The sequence below is a fragment of the Nanorana parkeri genome, unplaced genomic scaffold (assembly GCF_000935625.1).
Source record: "Nanorana parkeri isolate BGI_ZX_2015 unplaced genomic scaffold, ASM93562v1 scaffold907, whole genome shotgun sequence".
Classification (NCBI taxonomy): Eukaryota; Metazoa; Chordata; class Amphibia; order Anura; family Dicroglossidae; genus Nanorana; species Nanorana parkeri.
In genome coordinates this window covers 471381-494049 of record NW_017307175.1, presented here as the reverse complement: position 1 = coordinate 494049, position 22669 = coordinate 471381, and the positions used below count along the sequence as shown (strand labels likewise).

The 22669-nt window shown below is 36.4% G+C and overlaps 1 protein-coding gene across 3 annotated transcripts in view; it reads left to right on the top strand.

The window, feature by feature from the left end:
• Positions 1–22669, top strand: part of DACH1 (dachshund family transcription factor 1) — a 290304-nt gene that overhangs the window by 138621 nt on the left and 129014 nt on the right. For 2 of the 3 annotated variants that reach the window (XM_018566002.1, XM_018566003.1), the window contains one exon: positions 1044–1205. The exons of the other annotated variant lie outside the window; for it this stretch is intronic. In XM_018566002.1, coding sequence (XP_018421504.1) covers positions 1044–1205 — 162 coding nt within the window. The remainder of the gene's footprint in view (positions 1–1043; positions 1206–22669) is intronic. 3 annotated transcript variants of the gene reach the window in all.

The following is a 22669-nucleotide window of genomic DNA, read 5'->3' as shown; positions in this document are numbered from 1 at the left end:
ATGCGTACATAAAAGTTAAAGTAAATTTTAGGCATCCTTAATGCCATCCTTACATTTTTTGCAGTGAACTTTGTTGACATACTTGGCAGGAGTGTTTCAGCTACAAGGATGCTGAAATGCAATCCACCACTGTTTAAAGAAGTTACACTAATGACCTGGCTTAGTAGCTATCATTGAGAAGCATGTAAGAATCTTCATCAAGAGGATTGATGTGTGTTGATTTTTCACACTTTTTCTAAACATTTTTCAGGCTTGAGTGTTTTTGTTTTAACCAATGAAAAGCTAGTTACAAGAAGTGGGAGACGCCAGGTTAGATTTATAAGCTGCATGCAAATTAGATCCTGCAATATTTTTGAGCATTGAGCGACAGCACATCACTCAGATGTGAATGGGCACAATATAATACCATGAATGAATGATGTTCAGAATTAATCTGAACATCAAGCACTGAAGCGCTTCTAGGACTGTTCTTCCAATTCATCAGGTGTGAATGGGGGCTATAGCTCTACTCCCGACAAAACTTTTCTGATTTGGTTTTGCACAGGGACTAAAACTTACTTTTTATTGCTGTCTGTATACTCGCTGGGGAGATTATCCCTCACTTCTTGTCCTGTGCACAGGGTGTGTTACAGTTGGGGACAAAATAACTTAGAACAGCTGTCAGATCTTTATTGTGTTCTGTGCCTTTCTGTCCTGGAGATATACATGCCTTCTTATTTCTTGTCTTGATGTCACTGGGACAGGAAGTGAGGAGAAATCTCCCCAATAAAGATACAGATAAATTGGGGAGCTCTGATTCTCACCCACTCTACAGACAACCAATAAAAAAGGTTTTGGCTAGAGTTAGGCTTTTTATGCAAACCCGATAAAAAGAACAGAATACATATACAAACACTTTGTTATATATTTATGAATTGCTTGGCTGAAACAGGAATGCAACACTTCCAGAATGTGTACTGAATTAAACTTCTGTTTATAAAAGGTGTAACAGAACTGAAACATTTTCAACTACATATATATATATGTTTTAAAATTTCTTCTAGGTTTATCAGCAGCAGCCGCTGCAGCAGCCGCTGCTACCAACGCTGCAATAGCTGAAGCAATGAAGGTTAAAAAAATCAAGTTAGAAGCTATGAGCAACTATCATGGCAGCAATACACAGCATGGGGCAGACTCTGACAATGGGGACCTCAACTCAAGTGTTGGTAAGCATCTGCCATTTCAACTCTTTTATCATTTCTGCTTGCTATGGGCTAAAAAAGTTAATCTCTAATCTCTGGTATATAATAAAAGAGCACAAAGCATTAAAGTAAATTAAGCAGACATATTTAGAGTCTAAGTTTAATATTGGTTCTTTTTTATGCAACCGCTTACCTGCTTTTTAATTTTTTTAGAGTTCCGGTAGCATTTTGAAAAGATAATAAATGTTTGTTAATGAATACTGTAGCATATTAGCACTCAAAACAATGTTATAATAAGAAACTCATAAAGGACTCACCAGTAGAACATTATAAAGTAAACTTTCAGGTCTAGCAGTTGAATAATGTGCAAGTGCTGTTATCTGTAGGCACTGATTCACAGTCATCTTTATTTGTTCCCGGCCCAAAGCAGATGAAAGCTAAATTGCATATTCTATTTGCAGTTGCCCAGTTTTCAGCTTGCACAATTTTTTAAATGCCCCTGGCTTTGAGTGCTGCGTTAAAGAAAACATTACAAAACTGTAAATAAAAACAAAACCGCAGACCCTCCCAATGTCATCTAGAAAAATCAAACCATGCTCCTTTGGGTACTGTGTATAAGGCGATACTTACTGCTTTAACAGCTTGGTGCAGGCTTTAGGCTTCCCTGCATACCATTACAAATTTAGGTAAATTATCAGACTGCTTTTTTAATTGATTGTCAAATGATTTTCTTTCTTACTATATTTCTTCAAATCTTCCTATGTTTGACCATGTAAGCTACAAAAAGTGTTTGTTTCAGTATAATTTCACCCAAACACAGTTACACAGTACAACAAAAGAAGAACAAGGAAGGGAAAATTGAAAGGAAGGGGAAAGAGAAGAAAGATAGGTGCAGTTGAAAAAATGTGGAGGCACTAGTGGTAGAACTGTAGGAAATTTTGAAGATATCATAAGTTAAGATAGGTGTTCCCATTTATAGTTGTTCCATATGGGTTGATTTAATAAAGGAGTAGAAAATCTTACATTAATTTCAAATATCCAGCCATGTGCAAACAAGCAAACGGAAATTTGATTTTCACATAATTGCATAATTAATGTTTTATAACTCCTTTAGTAAATCAGCCTCACGGTGTCCATACAGTATGTACTTGCCACACAAGTCTATTAGAAAATCACATTTTCATTGATTTTAATACAATCTAAACTACTTGTGATCTCTGAAAACTGAGCAGATTGTTTCTTCCTGGCTCATGCTATGCTTCACTCAACTACTAATTGGACAAAGATGAGCAGCTGAGATCCAAGGTATCCAAGGGTCTCCTCATACTTTACACATGGATTATGCTATAGATTAACCTAAAAACCTTGTAGGTTAGACATCTTTGGGGTTATCTGGATGCCATAATATTCAATAAAAGAGTGTAGTCTGAGAGTGTGAAATAATATTTTTTGAGTTTTTGGGGAATTTTAATATGGATCCCAGATTATATTTGCAATATATATTGAGATAATGCTTAGAGATAATAATTCTATATTATTTACAATAGTAGCTATTATGTGGCTTCATTTTAGCTTATTATTTAGTACTCTGTGTACAACTACAGAATACCCATTTTTTGTAACCAATGTTACTCCTGACATTTTCAGTGATCGAGAAGAAACTTATTTATTTGTTTATTTGATTGTATTCTGCATACAGTGGGAATGTTGCAATGGTACAAGTGTATTAATTTGTATAGCATAATAATTTCTTCTAAAACCTTGAAAGGTAAGCCCACAGGACAAACAGAAAGTGCTCTATTTTCTTCCTCCAATGCAGTTCCATGGTACACTGGTGTACAACCAAGGTCTCTGGCAGCCCCTTGTCATCGAATGTAGAAAAAAAGTGTTTGCACACAGTTCTAGTTAAAATCTTCTTTATGCCTGTTCTAAATCTTCTTTATACTAACGTGTTTCAGCCAAAAGAGGCCTTAAGCATACCTACGATTAAAGTAGTATTAAAGGCATGGTATTTTTTACCTTAATGCCTCCTCTACCGGGTTGGGGAAGATATCCTCCGTTCTCCAAACTTCCTGGTTGTTGGGGCGGATACTGAGGGCAGAGGAGCAATAGGCTCTTTCTGCTGGCTGCCAGTCAAACTGTAACTGTGGGGGCGGGGGGCGTGGCTTGGCACACGCTGTGTGTGTCTATGGACGCACACAGCTAGGTGCGGGCACAGCCATGAACGTGCATGCACAGGTGTCTCTTCAGCAGATGACTAGCTGATGGAGACATCCACACACAGGGGGGAGGGCCAGTGTTAAGGGGACAACTAAAGAATGAGGGAAGAAAAAAGTTTAAAGAAACAACAGTGAATTGAAGTACCTCTGGCACTCCTAATTATAAAAAGAAAAAAAAATAAGGTTTAATATTACTTTAAGGTCTCTTTTACTAAAAAAGTATAATAAATTGTATGAATATTCACTTCAATTATCCAGTCATGTAAAGATGAACAGGACTTTGCTTTTCACATGATTGGATAATCCACTTTCAGATCTGTAAGTTATGTATCTATAGCTTTTATTTTAAGTTTATTTTAAGTTTTCGATTAAAAATGGAAGAGTTAGAACATGAGTCATAATTTACTGGTATCTGGGGCTCTCTTAGAGAGCTTTCCCCTCATTTTCTGTTCTGGAAACAACCTTTTACCAGAAAAAAGAGCAAATCTCAAAAAAAATAAAAAAAAGCTGACAGAGTTGCTGTCTTTGTTGGTGTTAGAGGATTTTATTCACTTTCTGTACAGTGAGAAAGGTTGCTCCCACAACAGTGAGTAAGGGGAAATCTTTTTAACAGGGGTCTGGATAGCAGTAAAACATGGCAGGGGTTCTAATCCTTCCTCACTCTATCCAAAACTAAAAAAAATGTTTTAGCTATAAATACAATTCAAGGCTGAATTTGCACGTGTGATTGATGTGAATAGAATCTAGCCCTATGCTGTTGGTGTGGTGTTCTAAGTTCCAACTGGTCTCATGACAGGAGGGTCTTTTAGAAGGTGCAGTGTTATTAATAGGCAGCCTTTTCCAAATTATAGGCTTAAGTTGCTTGTGTCATTTAGGAGGCTCTTGGTTGGGATCAAAACCACCTGACATGTGCCTTCTTTAGTCACCCATGTGTACCCATTCTAAGTACTGAACACACCATTGGCACTTAAAAATAACTTATTTTATACAGAAATGACAAACTCTTTTATATGCAAATATTTACATTTCTAGATAATGACATGGTAATCCAAGAGAAATAGTGCATTTAATAGAGCATATTATTGCTCCAAATAAGTATTGCAAACAGTTGAGCACTACACTCGTTACTGCTGAATTGCAAAAGGTCAAAATGTAAAGGGAGTCGCGGGCAGCCCAAGATGCAAATAGGTAATTATTTTATCTCCCACATTCCAATTTAAAATGATAACCTTGAGTTCATCCTCCTACAACAGCTACCGTTTTAAAGAAAAAGGAAAAAACATATTGGGACTGATAAAAATAAAGCATTAATAGCCTAAGAGAAAAAAATATGGCTGTAGTGCCTTATTCTATCCAGAATCAATTGGATTCTTTTAGTTTAATATTTACTTGCTAAGATGAGATGTTAGTCTGCTTGGTGATAAACAGTCGGCTGCTGGCATCTGAAGGTGACCTGTCAGTTCATATGGACAAATCTCCTGCTTACTGAAATGTACAAAATAAATCATTAAAGCAGGCAGGTGCTCATTCCTAGATTTAAATCACCATAGATTTATGATTTGAATTAATGCTTCATTTGGTCATTGAAATAGATGCTGACAAAATGATATGCAGTAGCTGAATCTTCCATACTGTAGCCTTCCTAATATTGATTGCAGAGATGTCTGCAATCTCTTCTTTATATCAAGTAGTTTCTTGTGACAGGTTGCTTGATATGGCCCATATTATTGATAAGACAATGCTGTTGATGGCACACACACAATTCTCCTGAACATTAATATAAAGTGCTATATTTATGTAGAGGCAGACAAGGATGTGAGAACAAAATATTTTAGTAATAGAAATCATTTAGCTAGGAGAGTACAAGACCTTTGTAAGAGTGTTAGACGTCAATGAGGAAACAACATTTTGTAAAAAAAAAAGTAAATATGATAGGAAACATGATTTTATAAAAATGAAAATGATAGTATGTTCAAAAGAAAGGCTGCATACAAATGTGCAATTTAAATTAATTATATATTAAAAGTGTTGCTTTTTTTATTTTGTAAAAAGCATACAATGGCTACTTACCTATTCTTCTGCCTGTGCTGCTAGAATAATGAAAAAGGCTTGCTAAGTGAAAGGAACCACAGAGCACAGCTGGAGACCCAACACCACACCCAGAAGTGTGCACGATGCTTAAGATATTTTAGCAAGCATCTTTTTTTCAACTGATATAAATTCATCCCCAATCCCTCCTGGTATCACTCTATGGTCCCTCCTGTCATTGCTCCACAGTCCATACTGTCTCTACACCACAATCTCTGCTATCACCACTTTGCAATCCCTCCTGTCACTGATCCACAGTGCCTCTTGTCACCGTTCCATAGTCCCTCCAGTCACCACTAAACAATCCCTCCTGTCACAGTCCACAGTTCCTCCCGTCACCTCACCACAGTCCCTCTTGTCACTGCTCCACATTGCCTCCTGTTTCCACTCCCCAATTCCTCTGCTCCCTGCTCTACATTTTCTCCTTTCTTCACTCCACAGTCCCTTCTGTCACCACTCCACCATCCTTCTTATCACTTCCCTACAGCACCTTCTGTCACCACTCCCGCTATTGTTAAATATCTACAAAAAAATTGTGTAACTCTATTAACAAATAGATGATGCATCTGAAACCTCCACCTTCCTTCTTTATGTAGGCAGATTTACTAAAGGAGTTAATAATCTTCACTCAATAAACTGTCACTATTCACTTTAATTATCCACTCGTGTGAAAAACAAATTCCTGTTTATTTATTTCATCACATGATTGAATAATTGAATAGGATATTCACACAATGAATTGAGTGAAAATAATCAACTCCTTTGATAAATCAGCCTCAGATTGCAGTCACTGATACACAGCTAATGTTATTTATTTTTACGGATATATTTCTACCAATTTATTTAGCTGCTTTGAATCATATTAGGATGAAGAGGGGGCGGGGCCCTATTTCTTTGAGAAAGTATGATGATTATGCTGATTTCATTATCTTAGTATTATACTTTGTAGTAAATATTTATAGTATTAACAGTATTTATTGTTTATAATTTCCCCAAATCAAAAACTATACATAAAATACATGCTTGTGTGTTTTAGGAAACACAGATTGATACAAATTATTTACATCAACTGATTTTTTTAAAATATTTATAATTAAAAATTATTTGAACACCCTATACTTCCATTGAATCACTTATTTTATAGCCGAGATGACTAGAGGTAATGTATTACTCCCTATTACTGCCCACAGTGTGGTAATGGTGAATCCTGACCTGACATGTTAGGTGAAGGAAGGATATTCATTATTATATGCGTACCAGATACCTCAGTGCATGGCTACTCTATGGTTTATGTTAGATTAGATAATCTTTGTTTGCAACAAACACCCAACCAGAGAAGACAAAGCATGTTTTATTTATTTAACATGGCTGGATCATAGAAAATGATCAACAGAGTGAACTGTTTACACTTTAGTAAACTCTTCATACTAAGGACCATGTCACACTGGTTATCCTATCCTGTCAAGATTTCTGCACATCAGTCAGAGAAAACAATCATCCGCTTGTATGTGTTGCTTCCTCACTAGCTGTGTTCTGTTGCTGGCAGCCCAGGTTTTACAGCAAGGGAGCGACACATACAGATATGTGTCATACTGGCATTTTCTAGTGGTGTGATCATATCACTGGTGAATTCTTGCTGGCGTCAGAATCGCTAATGTGACTTGGGCCTTGGGAAGATCAAGACTTACAGTCAAGTAATATTAAAACCGTGGCAACCACCCGTTTCTTGTATTCATATGTACAGTCTCTTTAAAAACATCTAGATCCTTTTAGGTAAAGCTCCACTCTCAGACACACACAGCTACAGTTATTTTATATAAATCTACAGCAAAAACAATTTAGTTAAGTGTTCAAACAAAAACCTTTGTTATTTAATAATTTCTGATATGCAAAACTTGTAAACAGACATCAGCAAGAGTAAAGGCTTGCCTAGCAGGAAATTAGTTAATGCTTGTTCAGAATATGATCTTGAAACAGATGTGCTAAGAGAATCTTATTGTTTCTAATTACATTCATAGAAATATGTTATTACTTCTTAAGGAAGTGAATCAGTAATGGAGACATTGAAACTGTATGTATTGAACCATAGGAAACACAGGTTATCATGACTGTTGTCATAGAGAAAACTACACAGTAGAGGCTGTTCTTTGATCAAAGTGAATATCTATTTAGCTTTACCAATAAGGAATATATATATATATATATATATATATATACACACACATTTGACACAACATAAATGAATGAATGCAGTAAACACAAATTCACTGTATTCCATAAGTTAAGTAAACAATGATTTTGTAAAGTAAACAGTCTATAGTAAATGAAAACACACGGAACACTGACATTCAGTGCCCATATCATTAAGGGTTTCAGGTCTTAAACAATTCTGTTTTTCATGCTATTATTTAGGCTTCTATTTTGTTTTCATGCAAGTTTGTAGGCTCATAGCTTATTCAGAGAAACATAACTTATTTTGTAAGGGTTTAGCAGAATTGTTGAATGTGTGATTATAACTTTAGAAAAGGGCATAATGCTGGACCAGAACAGTTCATATTCAGGAAGCTGAGAACAGTAACTTATAAGTCTCTTGTATGCTACATATATTATATAATTATTTTTACTGCTCTTTTTGCTTACAATAAATAGTCAGTTTTGTCACTGTTGGATTAGCTGAACACCATATAAAACAAATCAAATTTATAGTGTATGTTGAGGCAAAAATAATTTAACACATTTCTGGAATACATGCACATTTCCCTATGTTGTATTACTATAAGCACACTGTAAGTACAGAAAAATAACAGTTGATGTGCTAGAAATATAGTATTCTCCTACCTTCATCTTTGACATGACAAACCTGAGTTCCTAATCACATGTTGTCAGGCCTGCCTTTTTATTTCTGATGGATTACAAAGAACACAGACCTCTCATCATCTCACCCCCTCCTACTCCATATCCCCTCCTTGTGCACAATCAGAGAGAACAGGAAGTTATCAGCTCACATGATTTATGGCAAAGTCAACAGGTATTTTATGCACTTAATGAACAGATATATATATTAAACACTTTTAATGGTATATTTAGCAGACCAAAAGGGAGCAAAAAGCAGTTCAATAATAGGGTTCACATACATTTTAAGGGTTGATTCATTAAGGATTTCCAGTCCAGATATCTATATTCTCTCAAAACAGTAAACCATGGTAATGATGGATTAAAGGGAACTGTACTTAAGAGATGCACAGATGCCTTTTGCAAGCCAATTTCTTAGGGTACCAAAACAAAAGGCAGCCAGATAGCTATTATTTGTAGAGGCCCCATAATGGCTGCCTCTGTATTTCTCTTAACACAAGCTTTCTTTAATACAAACAAGTGCTGAATTCTCATTTGTAATTCCTGTACTTCTTAAAGGTAAACTCAAGTAAATATTAATATACTGTAAGGGTAAGCAATACGGGTTTTTCATAATCACAAGCAGTTCCAGAAACACAAAATTAATGGCAAAAGGGAGTAGAGAGTGTTGGATGAAAAACTTTGCTCCCTGTATGCATTTCAAGATTTAACTTTCAGATTTTATGGGAATATACCTTAGGTGCATTGCTTAAAGCATGAGAAGAGTTTTTACATTAAGTGTTTGTTAGCCCGTTACCCTTCCCCAGACTGGAAGACCAGAATATCCCCTTTCTCTGCAAAACCTAACAAAACCTGACCACACCTAAAACTTGTTTTCTGTATAGAACATATTTTCACGTTCATTGGTACACTTAGGATAACTCAAATTATGTATAGAAGGGAATGCTAAGAAATACACATATTACCAGTAGAGGGAGCATTTACAAAGCTATGTATGAGGTAAATAAGAGGCATCAAGCATCTGAAAATCTGAAAAACTTTTTGTAGGTAAATGTTACAGTAATGATTTAACTTGTTAGCTTACTGAAAATTACTTTCCTTTGAAGGGCTATTTGCCTTGCACTTGTGTTTATTAGATTTGTTTTGCATCTCAAAAGTTTGCAACTTCTTTGTGTTACAAAAAAGTCTCCAAGACCTTGAGAAATCAAATAAAAGGAAAGAGAAATTTCAGGCCACTGAGCACAGCACTGCAGTTGCACATCTGATTCTCTGCCTTGGCAATGTTAATGAACCTAAAATCCTCCCAATAATTAGATGAGGGAATTGCTTATATTTTCAAACAGATGATGCTGCTATAATGAAACAATTGACAGGGAATTTAAGAGTGTCTACAGTAGTAAACTAGTTTATGTTGAAACAAAAATTTCTTAACAATTAAGTTTAAGATTAGATCAATAGGATCATAAGGTTAAACGTGTCTTTGACGGGTGGATTCACAAGGGTTGGTATTTGTTAAATATTAACAGGGAAGCAAGTATTGGCTATGCTTGTGTTGTACTTAGCTTATTTAAATACATTATTGTTACTGTTATTTTATTTATTTCTTGTTCTTGTTCTGCTTGGGTCCCTTAAAAAGGACTAAGACTCCAGAGATGGTTTCGGATTGAGTGCACAGCTGTAACTGCTGATGAGCTAATTGCTCCTTATCTCTCAGACCCATTCATCTTCATTTTTTACCAATTACAGAGAATTATCTGTGTTCTCAGTTGGATATGAGAGTTAATCCTTTTTGGTTAAGCTGGCAGTGCTGTGAGCAGATTCTAAATAGTCGGGTGAAGAAGCCATCAGAAGCTTGCTCCGCAACAGTCTATAGTTCAATAACAATATTTCCAATTCATAACATGTTTTGTATTGCTAAAACCGTCATACTGAATGAAATCCTTTTATAATGAGGCAAGGCCGAAATACTCTTTAATACAAGATATGCAAATATATCTGTATTATTCAATATAGTTGATAATATCGCAAAACATGTATTTAAAATGAGACAATGAATAATGCTTGCAACCCAGTGAATTTATAAAAAGGGGGGGTCGTTTTACCTCTAATCCATTGGATATGAGAATATTAGCATTACTTTGGCATTTCGTGAGGTTTTAAAAAGCAAAAAAATAATAAGCCTTTTATTTATGGCATATAATAGCTTTTCATATCGTTGTATAGGATGCATTATATGTGCTTTCTGTACACTCAAACATTCTTATCTAGGGTGATCACTGTATGAAGACAAATGTTGCCATCACTGGCAATTTTGAATACCATTGTGGAAAACAAGTTATGTCACATAGAACCATCTTGCTAATTTAACTGATGATAATATTTATCTGCATATACATACTGTAATATATTAAGGGAAGATGTGCTACTTGACAGTTATTTGTTATAGTTGGTTAAAACAAATTATATCCTTGTAATCTGTATCTGTAATAATGTAGTCTACATGCTTATTTTACACATATGCATGTCTCTTCTTCAATTTAAAATGATTTTAACTTACATTTACAATTGTAAGAGAGGATATCGGTATATCATATCCCAGTTCAGACCAATTCCATGTACTAATAGCAACATTCTGTTGTATTTTGTGCTACATGGATCAAAAGATGGGGAATTCAGAATGACACATTCAAATGGGCCACTGTCTTTGATAATCAAAACACAACACCTAGTGGATACAATCTGACATCGATCTCTTTTACAATGGCTGTTGTTGATGAAACATCCTCATGTATTTCCAGTTACTTTCAAAGCCAGTGCATTGGTTTAAAATAAATTAAAAACATTTATGTGTACTTATAAATTACTTCATAAAGTGAACCTTTCCTTAGTATAGTATTGAAAACTGAAACTGAAGCCCTAGCTTAATTGTTTGTAAGTAGTGTTCAACTCCTTGTTTTGGGGCATAAGCCCTGTGCATTTGTGGCACTAATCCCCATCCATCTGACCTATGCCCATGAGTGTGCCTTTGCTACCCATTAAAAAAACATATATTGCAGCTTCTCAAATATTTTTAAAACTAGCAAAAGGAGAAAGGTGCCATGGGCAGGGCAATATACAAAACAGTACAAAAGGGGTATCTAGCACACGTTGAAGCTAACCAGCAAAAAAAACAACCACAAAACTGATCTGTTTAACTACTCAGGTTAAAAACAAAGTCTTTAGTAGCATTCATTTGCAAATGTATTGGGATGCCACACTGCCACATCAAGACACCTCTAATAAGTGTAATCTATCTGAGTTTTCCAATTGTGAAACAGATATAGCAATGCACAAACAGAGAGCAGGCTCACATAGAGGGAGCATTAACCTTCTTAAAGGCACACACACAGGAAGCCCAGTCATTACCTCTGCAAGGAGTCTGAGGACAGCCAGTGTGTATTTGCAAATGTATGCAACTAAAAACTTTGTTTTCAAAGTGAGTAGTTTATATGATTAGTTTTTTTGTGGCTAACTTGACTGTGTGCTGGGGGGCCCTCTGTTTCTGTTTTGCTATCTAGTGAGTTTCTCCCCTTGGGCAGAATAGTGGTAATGGTGGTGTATACATGTGTGTGTGTGTGTAGGGGGGTGTTTTCTGGACATAAAAAGACGATAACAGGAATCTTTTGGTATCAGCTGTTAGACCAGCTCTTAAATAAAACTTTTAGTTTATAATAAACTGGATAAAAAAAGGCTTACTGTAACAAGGGGAGATTAAAATGTAATAGATGTATAAAAGAATCATTAGTGTTATAACTAGAGCCTAGAGTTTAGTCTTAAAGCCTATCTCCACGTTAAAAAAAAAAAAAAACTGCCCACGCAGTCGGGCTACCCCTGCACTCCAAGGGCTAATGGCCCATTTATGTCTAGGGGTATAGTTACGAGGACTTTTAATTACCTGATCCCTGCTCCCCTGGCAGTTGCTGCTCACCTTTCTCCTCTCTCCTCAGAATTATAGGCTGCCTCTTGATGTCATCATGTATAATGCAAGGCTATTGGCCTTGCATGAGATGTGATGACATCAGCAGGCCTCCTACCACCAAAGAGGAGGAGTGAAGAGGCTGTAGGCATTGGTCTTGGAGCTGGTGGGAGTGAGGATCATGTAAGTAAAAGTTCTTTACACCGGTACCATAGACAAAAGCAAGCAGTTAACCTTTGCAATGCAGGTGTAGCCCCACTGCAAGGGTATTTTTTTTTAAATGGAGATATACTTTAGGCTGGGGGACTGAACAGGACAGAGTAAAATACAAAGCTCCCTCTAATGACTAATAAGTAAATCTTCATATTAACTCAAATAAAACAGATAAAGGTCAGATGAAAAATACAATTTTGGTTAATGCTGCAAAAATGATTTAGAGTGAAAATACATTTTCTTTAACACAAAGTACCATGAAAGGTGTTAATGTTTACCAGCATGTTAAAAATGGATACAGTTTATAAAAACGGAATCTCTTATCTCAGTTTGTACAGAAAGTTCAATATTTAAGTATTAATAAACAGCCAGATACAAATTTCATATGTGGTGGTAAAATACTACTACATCCAGTTTTACTTGTGATCTCAAGATGGCGAAAGTAATAAGTAATATTCATACAGTAAAACAAAGTTAAATATTACTGTAAGTAGCAGAAAACACAATTGGGTAGCCAGTTAATGAAACTAAAATATTACATGGATTTCTGTGGTGCAGAGAAACGATCACATATAGTGGAAATCTCCGTTGCTCACGAAGATTACACAGCAGATACATTTTACCTATATTTTTAAAATGACAACATACACACCTTTAGAAATATTTAGTAATGACCATCTGCAAACAGATACTTATAGTTAATTGCAGGATTTTTATTCTTTGCATGCCTAATTTTCCTCCCCAGTCTTCTCTTGGTGGCCATTTTTTACTAAGAGCAGATAAATTCATCTCCCTTTACTTCCTAGAACTCTGACACATGTGACTAGGATTTGTAACCATGCACCTCAGGGGAAAAAATGCCTTTCCCTGAGATCTCATGAGAGTTTGGAGTTTACAGATGAGATTTCTCAGCAATGCACTGTGATGTAACCTTTGCGGGATGCATCTCTTAGGCATGGGCTATATCACTAATGCCTAAGAGTACCAGGAAGTATAAAAACAGTAATTGTTAGTGAAAGAAAATATTTTTATTAATGAATGTAAGCATACAGAGCTGAATGCTATTGTGATTTAAGTGAAAAAGGGGTAAAGGGCCACTTTAAAACCTATGATCTTAAAGAGGCAATAAACTCATGAGTTACATTTTAAAAATGCATTCAATTACCTTAACTATTAACAGAAATGTAACTTATTTGTGTATCACTCGGCTGTAGATCCTCAAATCATCTCTGAATTCATGCTGACACTGTCCTTCCCTCTGGATGGTTGCTACTTTTGTTCCCCATGGTCCCTGTGTGTTGTAAAGTAGTCACCACTGCAAGCTTGCTCCTGTGATGGACTACAATCTCACATTTCGATGATTAATTTGTATTGATAGTGTAGTCCATCACACACAGGGACCTTGGGGAACAAAAGTAGCCACCCTCCATAAGGAAGGACAGTGTCAGCACCAATTCAGAGATGATTTGAGGATCTACAGCTCAGTGATACACAAATAAGATACATTTTTGTTAATAGTCGGGGTACTTGAATGCATTTTTAAGATTTAGCTCATGAGTTTACTGTAGTGTCACTTGAAGATAATTAGGTACCTGACAGCCTGAAGTTCCAAAATATACAAGATAGGATCCTGGAAAGATATCACTATGTAAGTATCTGAAATGTACTTAAATCGCAATACAATTTAATCAAACATGTATTTGTGTATTGTTCATTTGTAATATATTTATTTTTTGCAAATCCCTACTATATTATTTTTTTCTAATTATGGCATACCAGTTTATTTTCCAGTTCTTTAGTGCCTGAGAAAATAATAATAAAAAAAAAAGGATTACAGAAGGGACAATATTTGGCAACTCAAAATTAAAAAGCAAGAAGGCCCTGCTTGCAACTTTGTGTCTTAGGGTACATTCACACCAGAAGGGTCTGGACTGTGCTGGCTGTTTTTTTCCAGAGCAGCCCCAATGCACAGACAAGGCAATTGCCTTGTTTTAAATGGACACAGTGCTGATGGGTGTGCTGAAGAAAGTATGGCATGCATTACTTTTGTTCAGGGCATCGTAGTGCAATGCAGTACAACTGCACCACACCACATTGTGTCAATAGAACTGAAAAAAATGTCATGTGTGGCATTTCAATCAAGTACTCACTTCTAAGTATCAAACTAAGCTCTAAAAAGTAAACAGTGCAATGTATGGGATAACTGTGCCTTTGAAAACACACCAGCAGCATTTAGCAGCTTGTTGATGCAAATGGGCTCTTTTAATGTCACATTTCAGGAGTTTACAACAAAGAAAAGGTGGCTAGCAGAATACAACAGTTCAATAATGTCATAAATATTGAGTGAAAACAACATTGTTCTGTCTTCTTTGTTTTTAATCTAACTTTATTTTGATTATGGCACAAAAAAAGATCCTCCTTGCAAGCTGCAATTGAACATAAAATAAACTATTCCCAGTTTTCAACACTTTGGAGCACACCTTGGTGTTTTCAAGCTTGTTTGTTATGTAAAGTGACCTTGAAAATTAATCTGGTATATGTGTGTCTCCTAGCTCGCATAAAATCAACCATCTGCTATCTCACTCGTATCACAAGCTAAAAAAAAAAAAACACACACCATTGAACAGTTTTTACCACTACGACATGAAGGTGTTAGAAAAATAGCCTTGTTTCTCCAAGAAGCCTCTCTTCATGACAACAGAGACACACGCATTAATGCATTGCTGAGAGAATTACAAGGCGGATAACAATTTGGTATGCTGTTATTAAAACAGTATGTTCAGTGCATTTTCAACAGCTTTGAATTAGACCCAGTCTTAATGAAACAGATAGGGCTTCTTTGACAAAAGAGATGATCTCTCTTAGTTTAATATAGCTTCAGCAGTGCCTTGCCGACCATGCCTTTAGCTCTGTTTGTGTTTCACAGCATGATAAGCAAAGAGTGTTGATTTTTAAGAATCCCGCTGACGAAAGGTAATGGAATTATTACATCTTTATCGCATTATAAAAGGAAAAAAAAAGCTAGCTGGTAGGTAATGTCTTTTTTATTGCCTTTTTTTAACAAAAGCTTTAGTAGCTGAAAGATCTTTCTTTTCTTTCCTGAAATCATTTCATCCATGGAAATGATATGCTATTATTTAATGTCTGCACAGCAAGCACGAGAGGACCTAATAGTGAATGGATTGGACGTGAAGTGCCTCCTGCTCACAGATATGGATCAGCTCAGTCACACGCTGTACCAGCTGTCATCTCAGCCATACTGCTGTGATTTAATTAGTGTGTTTATGTCCTTTCTAATAATATTTCCCTCTCCATGAAAGGGCAAATGCAACAGGGACTTTTTCCCTCTGTGGCTTTACAGATTGAGGAATGTGGCCTACATTTAATATTCTGAGACGTGGCATTGAATCGCCATATCTGTCACTTCAAGCTGTTGATTAATTGTTCATCCAAGAAGTGTTTTTTTCTTCCTTGCGGTCATGATTATGCCGGAGAGGAGCAGATCAAGCTAAAATAAATAAAGTCAAAAATTACCAAAATCATTTGCTGTAATTTTGCATCTGTGGCCCAATTATCCTTGTTGTCTTGTTCAGTGTGGTGTAAAGTACATAGAAAAGGCAGAGTCAAGAAACACTAAACCTAATACAGAAGTCTAGTAAAGGGCTGTTAATAGAGTTTGCGGAAACATACCAGGAAATTTTCAGGAAAGTTAAGATTACAACTGCGGGTATTTTAACTACAGCTATTATTATCCAAATCCAAAGATTCTCATCATAGCAGGATGGAGAGATATCACAAATGGATTATTATTTCTATAACATAATAACTAGTACATTCAATAGACAGTATATAGAGCCAGGTGCACATGCAATAACAGATTGCAGCAAATTAGAATTCAAGGTGCAAATTAAATTGTGAGGTGCATACAGGGAACATAGCCTATATGCTCAGGGTATATGATCAGTTTTTTATCCAGGCATTACTGCATTGCTCTCCCTTTTGACAGTTACCTGGAAACTGATGTAGAACTTTTGGATTTCAGCACAGTCCCAGTGTTTTCTGGATAACATTATCAGCGTAGTGATTGGTTTAAGTTGTTGTACAGAATTTTTCTTTATACAATGTGAGAGCTTGCTTAGTAATCCATTCAGTTTGTATACAGGCCATTGTAGGCCCTTGTACTACATAGTTGTTGGTAGACTTAAAGGAGATTGTGCGATCAAACTGTAATGTGTATGGTCAGCTTTAGACACATTCTAAGTAGTTGCTCTGCATTTTGCAGTTAGCACTTTCCTCCTTGCACTGTTTGATTGAATGGTACACTATTATGACCATTCTTGGCAGAGCATATGCAGCATAGATTTCACATTACTGGGTTAAAATAGGGTTCATCCATGCCTTTTGATCAACCAAATGCATGTCCTGATTGCAGTGAAATTGTAACTCACCAACCCCCGTGACAGATTTCAGAATTGCCAGAATATATGGCTGAGCTTTGTCTTCAAGCATCTACCCCATACTGCAATGGTTGACTATAATATTTCAGATGGACAGAATTATACAATAAGAACTCCATCAATTTAAAAAATCAACCCTTTCAGTGGGGCTACCCCATGCACTGCAAGGGTTACCTGCTTGTTTTGGTCTGGGGGCCAGAATTCAGAAGCAGAGTGTTTGCACTTGCTCTCCTTTCTGACAGCTTTCACAGGAGGCTGAGCAAGCGGTGCAGGGAGGAGAGCTCAGCGTCCTGTGACAGCAATGGCTGTCTCCGCCCACACACTGCCTTGCCTGACTGTGACAGAGGCTGTGCGGGGAGGAGAGATGACGGCCGCTCACATCGCTCTCCTCACACAGTGCTCGGTCGGCTGCCACAGTTTCTCTCCTCCCTGCTGGGACACGAGGAAAGTAACCAGGGATGTGCCAATGTATTGGCAGGAAAATGGCACTTTCGGCATTTAGCCAAAAGTGCAATGATATGTTTCGGCAGCCGATATATCGGTGCATTCCTAGTATATTATGTTTGCTTGGAGCCCTTCTATAGGGTTCTGGTACATGCTATTTTGGTACCATTTTTGTTTTTGGTGCCATATGTTTCTTATATGTGTATAGAAAGGTGGGGAAGGTACACCTATTTAGCCTTTCTTACAATTCACCATGTGTCTAGAAAGAAACAATATCCTTATAGTAGCTTCAAGATCCAGGTTTAGAGATCTCTCTCAAACTCCTGCATCCCACAATGCCTCTTCTTTCACCATTGCATGTAGTGCAGGTTTAGGCAAAACAAACCTTTTTTAATAGGTATTGGTATGTTACTATTTGCATACTTAGCCCCCCCCCTCCATGTTTGGAAATCCCAGGATGCAAGGGAAACTAAGGTAAGCCTATGGAATTCTAGGAGCATGCATTATAATTTTGCAACCAATGGGATGGCAAACTTCAATAATGATTTTTCTTTATTTTTTACAAATCTTTGCCAGAGTAGTGTAAAATGAGTGATGGGATATTACACCACATGATTGATTAACACTCTATTAATGAAGAATAATCAAATATTTGCTTGAGCGATTAAGTTTATCTAATGTACAATATGTGATTCCTGTAGTATTTTTGTTGTAATTTTTTTCTTTTAATTTGAAAAGCACACTCCTCTTCACCAAACCACATAAAGCATACATGTTGGTATTTATTACAAGAGGGTCATAGGCATATGTTCCTCACTTACTGAGTGCTTCATGGGTCGCCATAAAAAAAATTGCCTATTATAGTGGGTCTGGTGGAATTTCCTGTACAACTTGCTTGCTGTCAAAAGTACCCTTTAACCATTTGCTAAGACACAGGTCCTCACAAAAGTATAAGGCAACATGCGTAATCAGTTCAATCTTTACCCACCACTGTTCTGCAAAATATGTGCATTGTTGCTGAGTCCTCTGAACAGCTTTAAAATCAATTACCTCTATGGATGCACATATACCAGTTCAGATACCAGTGCAGATACTTGGTATTTTCTTCACATGGTTCTATTTTTAAAGCCATTGAACTATGGCCAGCATGTTTGAAAGAGCCAATAAGGGGGCTTTCGGATAAGTTACCCCCGTGCTATAAAACGGGGGACACAAGGCAACCATTGTGACAGTGTATTAGAAGCTACTGTAGGGGAAGTATAGGGAAAGCTGACAAATTGCATTGGAAGAGATTATTGTCAGTTAAGAAAATGTATCTTAATTCTGATTGCTAGCTTTGGGTACGCAACCCCTTTCCTGTTTTGTTTTATTATTTGGGCTTTTTTTAAATTGTATTTTGTGGTTGATTAATTTTGTGGGCGGAGTTTGTCTACCTACCAGAGTTTCCATTTATCTTGGCGGTGTATTGTCTTTTATTGCCTGTTGATAGGACCTTTTTAGGGTCAAGCCTATTTTTTATGCTGCAAGGCTGTTGTTCAATTGATTTCTTTTTTTGGGGAGGGGGGCGGGATTTTCATTCTTTTGGGGTTTTTTTATTGTAAGTTGAAATGGTAATTTTGGGGTGCTCAAAGCACAGCATTTACTTGTCATTGACTATATGTTCTGGGAGCTACCTTGTTTGAAATAAATAATACAATCTAAGTGCAAGAACAGTAGGCGCCAAAACCACCACAAATTAAATCAGTCACATTCACATACCCCTATCCTCATAGGTAAAATAAAATGCAAACATCAGTTAGGTCTGTTATACAAGATTGAATCTGTCCTGCTACTGGCCAGTTTTACACTGCTGTATCCTCTGCCGTATCATAATTATTTTTTAATAATTTCTTTATAAACGAACATTTTGCAAACAGGAAATAGAAACAGTCACATAACAATAAATGCTCAAAAAAAGACAAAAATAATATGGAGGAATATCATATGGAACATAGGAAACAGTCAATGCAAGGGTAAATGTAAAAACAAACATTTATCAAAGGACAAGCATTTACCAAACATGTATCATCTGGTCCCACTGGATCACGAAAAAAGAGCGATCCAGTGGGACCAGATGATTCATACATTTTTGTGTGCCCTATCATTATTCTTGTTGTTAGTAAATTTGGGCCTAACCTTGCTGTATACAATTGTCCTGCAGTTATATCATCTGTGGCCTCATGCAGTAAAACACCTGCCTGTGCTTTTTTCTCTAGTGCATTTCAGCCAATTCTCCTTTATTAAATTATCCTGCTGCTGGCTAAATTTTCACTGCTGTATCATCTGTCCTTTTATTCTTAATGAGAGTATAGCTGTTATATGTAAGCCAAGCTCATTGTACAAGAAAATAAATCAATTGTACAGCAAAATATGCACTGCCAGTGTATGCTGTCTCAATATTGCCCTCGAAGCTGCATGAAAAGAACCTCACTACACTGTAATTTGTTTGACAGTACTTTGCCTGTTATCTCTAAAATGGCCAGAATTTACTGTTAAGTTAAAGTTTACTGAATTACAAACAGGTCTCACCAAACCCTTGATGAATTGAGCCCAGGCAGATTCCTCAATCCCTTCCTGTGAAGTTCTGGGAGAAGTCACAAACAGGTTTAAGATCAAGTGGAATGACTAATATTAAATGTGAAAACCTCAGGACTAGCCATGGATCACATGTGGGGCATTAAAAAAACCTATTTACAACTAGGTAAAGTGTATTTCCACTTTCACAGCCACATTGGGATAACACCTCTTTCATATGTGTTGCATGTTCCCATTTACATAGCATAAGCTTAAAAAAAAAATGCGTCTTACAGTTGAAATTGCGTTTGATTGGGTTAGGAGTTTAAGGGTTCAAATTTCTTCTTTCTTCTATTTCTATGAAATGTTAGGATGGGCTGTGAGGGGCGAGGAGTCTGATGTGGCTTGTCCATTGTATGTTAATGAAGCTTATCAGATAAACACAATTCTCAAATTTGAGTCCTAAGTCTTTCTATGAGGACAGATCACTATGAAAGGGCTAAAAAAAAGTTATTTTTCAGTATGCTGTGTGAATAGGAACACATAACAAACATATAGGGGTGTTTTCTCAAATTTGACTGCAAAAGTTGAATTACACTTTAAGATGAATAGAATCTGAATAATAACATATATCTATTTTATTGGGATACATATGGATGCTTATCTATGCATTATCACTTAGTTATTTTTAGAAATACAAATATGCTGCACTATACTGGTAATCAAGGGCTGTTTTGGGTGAAGGGCAGACAATAGATGAATTGATATATTAAATCAGATCAGAACTTAAAAGGCTTTATAATTAAAAAAGAATAATGTTTTGAAGCATTCCAAAAACATACAATAAATGTAATCAAGAGTGCACTCCATTTTTTAATGTGGAACTAAGGAAACGTCTATTTTTAAAATACAGGTTACTAAAAGCACAAGAACATCAAAGGATGATCAATACAAAAGTGTGTGTTTGAACTTATAATCAGGACTTGTATGTATGTCTACAAACTCGTGTGCCATTTATAGTTAGTTAAATGTAGAAAAAAAGTTATAGGTATGAAGATTCATATTAAAATTAAATTATTTTGTTCCCTCAATTTCATCCCTATTTTTGTATCGGGAGATTTGATGGTGCCCCCAAAAAAACAAATAGGGTTAAAAAAAGAAATAACATTTCACAATTGTCTTCTGTCTCTACTGACAGCTCAAGCAAACATCACAGTAGAGTGATTTACAAAAAATACTGAAGTAAAAGACTTGCTCAAGGAAACTTGAGATAAAAGCTGTGGTTTGAAAGACAAGCAGCTGTATTCAGTCGTGCTATGTATAGATCTATACAGAATAAAATCAATAAAGGTGAAGGACTGTGTAAAGAAGCATGAATAAGAAAACAAAAAAAAAGTAAAAAATAGAACTGTCTACTACTGTTAAGCTATTATTAACAGATCAGTTGTGAAGCATTATAATAAAAAAACACTGGCAGGCTTTTTAGTAGGGTCCTGTAAAGAATAGAAGCTCTGCAAATTGCAGATTTCGTAAACAATCTTGTGCCACACATTGGATGGGTTTGGATCGCAATACAAACAATTTCAGTGTAGGCATGCAATCTTTTAATGTGCATAGAAGGCCACAATAGTGATAGAATGTGTGGAGGATCATAAAGGCTCAGGTGGGATGGAAAGGTTTGTTCAATAATCTGACATATACCTTGTTATACATAGGAGTTGATTTACTAAAGGAGTAGAAACTGTGGTAAGACATTCACTTTTCAAAGTTTCCTTAGCTGAATATAGTGAAGCTGTGCTTTTTTTATTTATCCAATCGCGTTCAAGCAAAAAGTCTGGTGAATGAACAGTTTCTTCTTAATGTGAAGCTGTGCTTTGTTACAGGTTCATGTTAATGCTGGCCCCTTTGGCAGCTTATACTTACCTTCTCTCCTCTCCCCAGCCATCCTGTTTGGGGGGAAGAGGAAGAGAAATTTCATTTTTTTCCAGGTATAGGGTAGCATGTGGCTGACTGCTCTTTCTATCATGTGACAGCTTTGGTACTTAGCATTGGGGCAGGGATCGAGTCTCTAGCCCTAAGTAAGTTCCAACATCTTCTTTTCCTTGCTCACATGGGTGAAGCAGTGGCAAAGCACAAGTTAACTTTAAAGGGACTATGTCACCTTGCCCATTCAGGACAAAATAAAAGGTCTGCCCTCTCCCTGACCACATTATACTCCTTTTGACATTTCTGCAAAAACTTGGTGTTTCCAAGTATGGGAAGCATTCAACCTCCTTTGATGATGCAGTGCTTAGGTGGTGTCACTGCTCCCTCTCATCTCCGGCACTAGGTATTTTGTATTTGCTGTGGCAGAGTAAGAAGTGACAGGGGAGCAGTTTAAAAGTGAGCATGAGGTGGTTGGGGATGGGCTTTACATAGACCCTTTCACTTTCTCTTGAATAGGCAAAGTATTAGGTTCTCTTTAAGTAAATTAACCTGATAGACTGTAATTGTGAAACAAAAGCAGTAACGAACAACCATTGCATAGCACTGGAGATCCAGAATTCCATAAATAATTGTACACAGGATTATGCCTTTATTTAAACATTACCATATATTTATAGGATTATTTACATCAAGCTACTTTTTTTTTTTTTAATGTATATCTGAAAAAACCATGAAAATACTATACATTCCCATATATAACAACTGCATGGATTAAGCCAT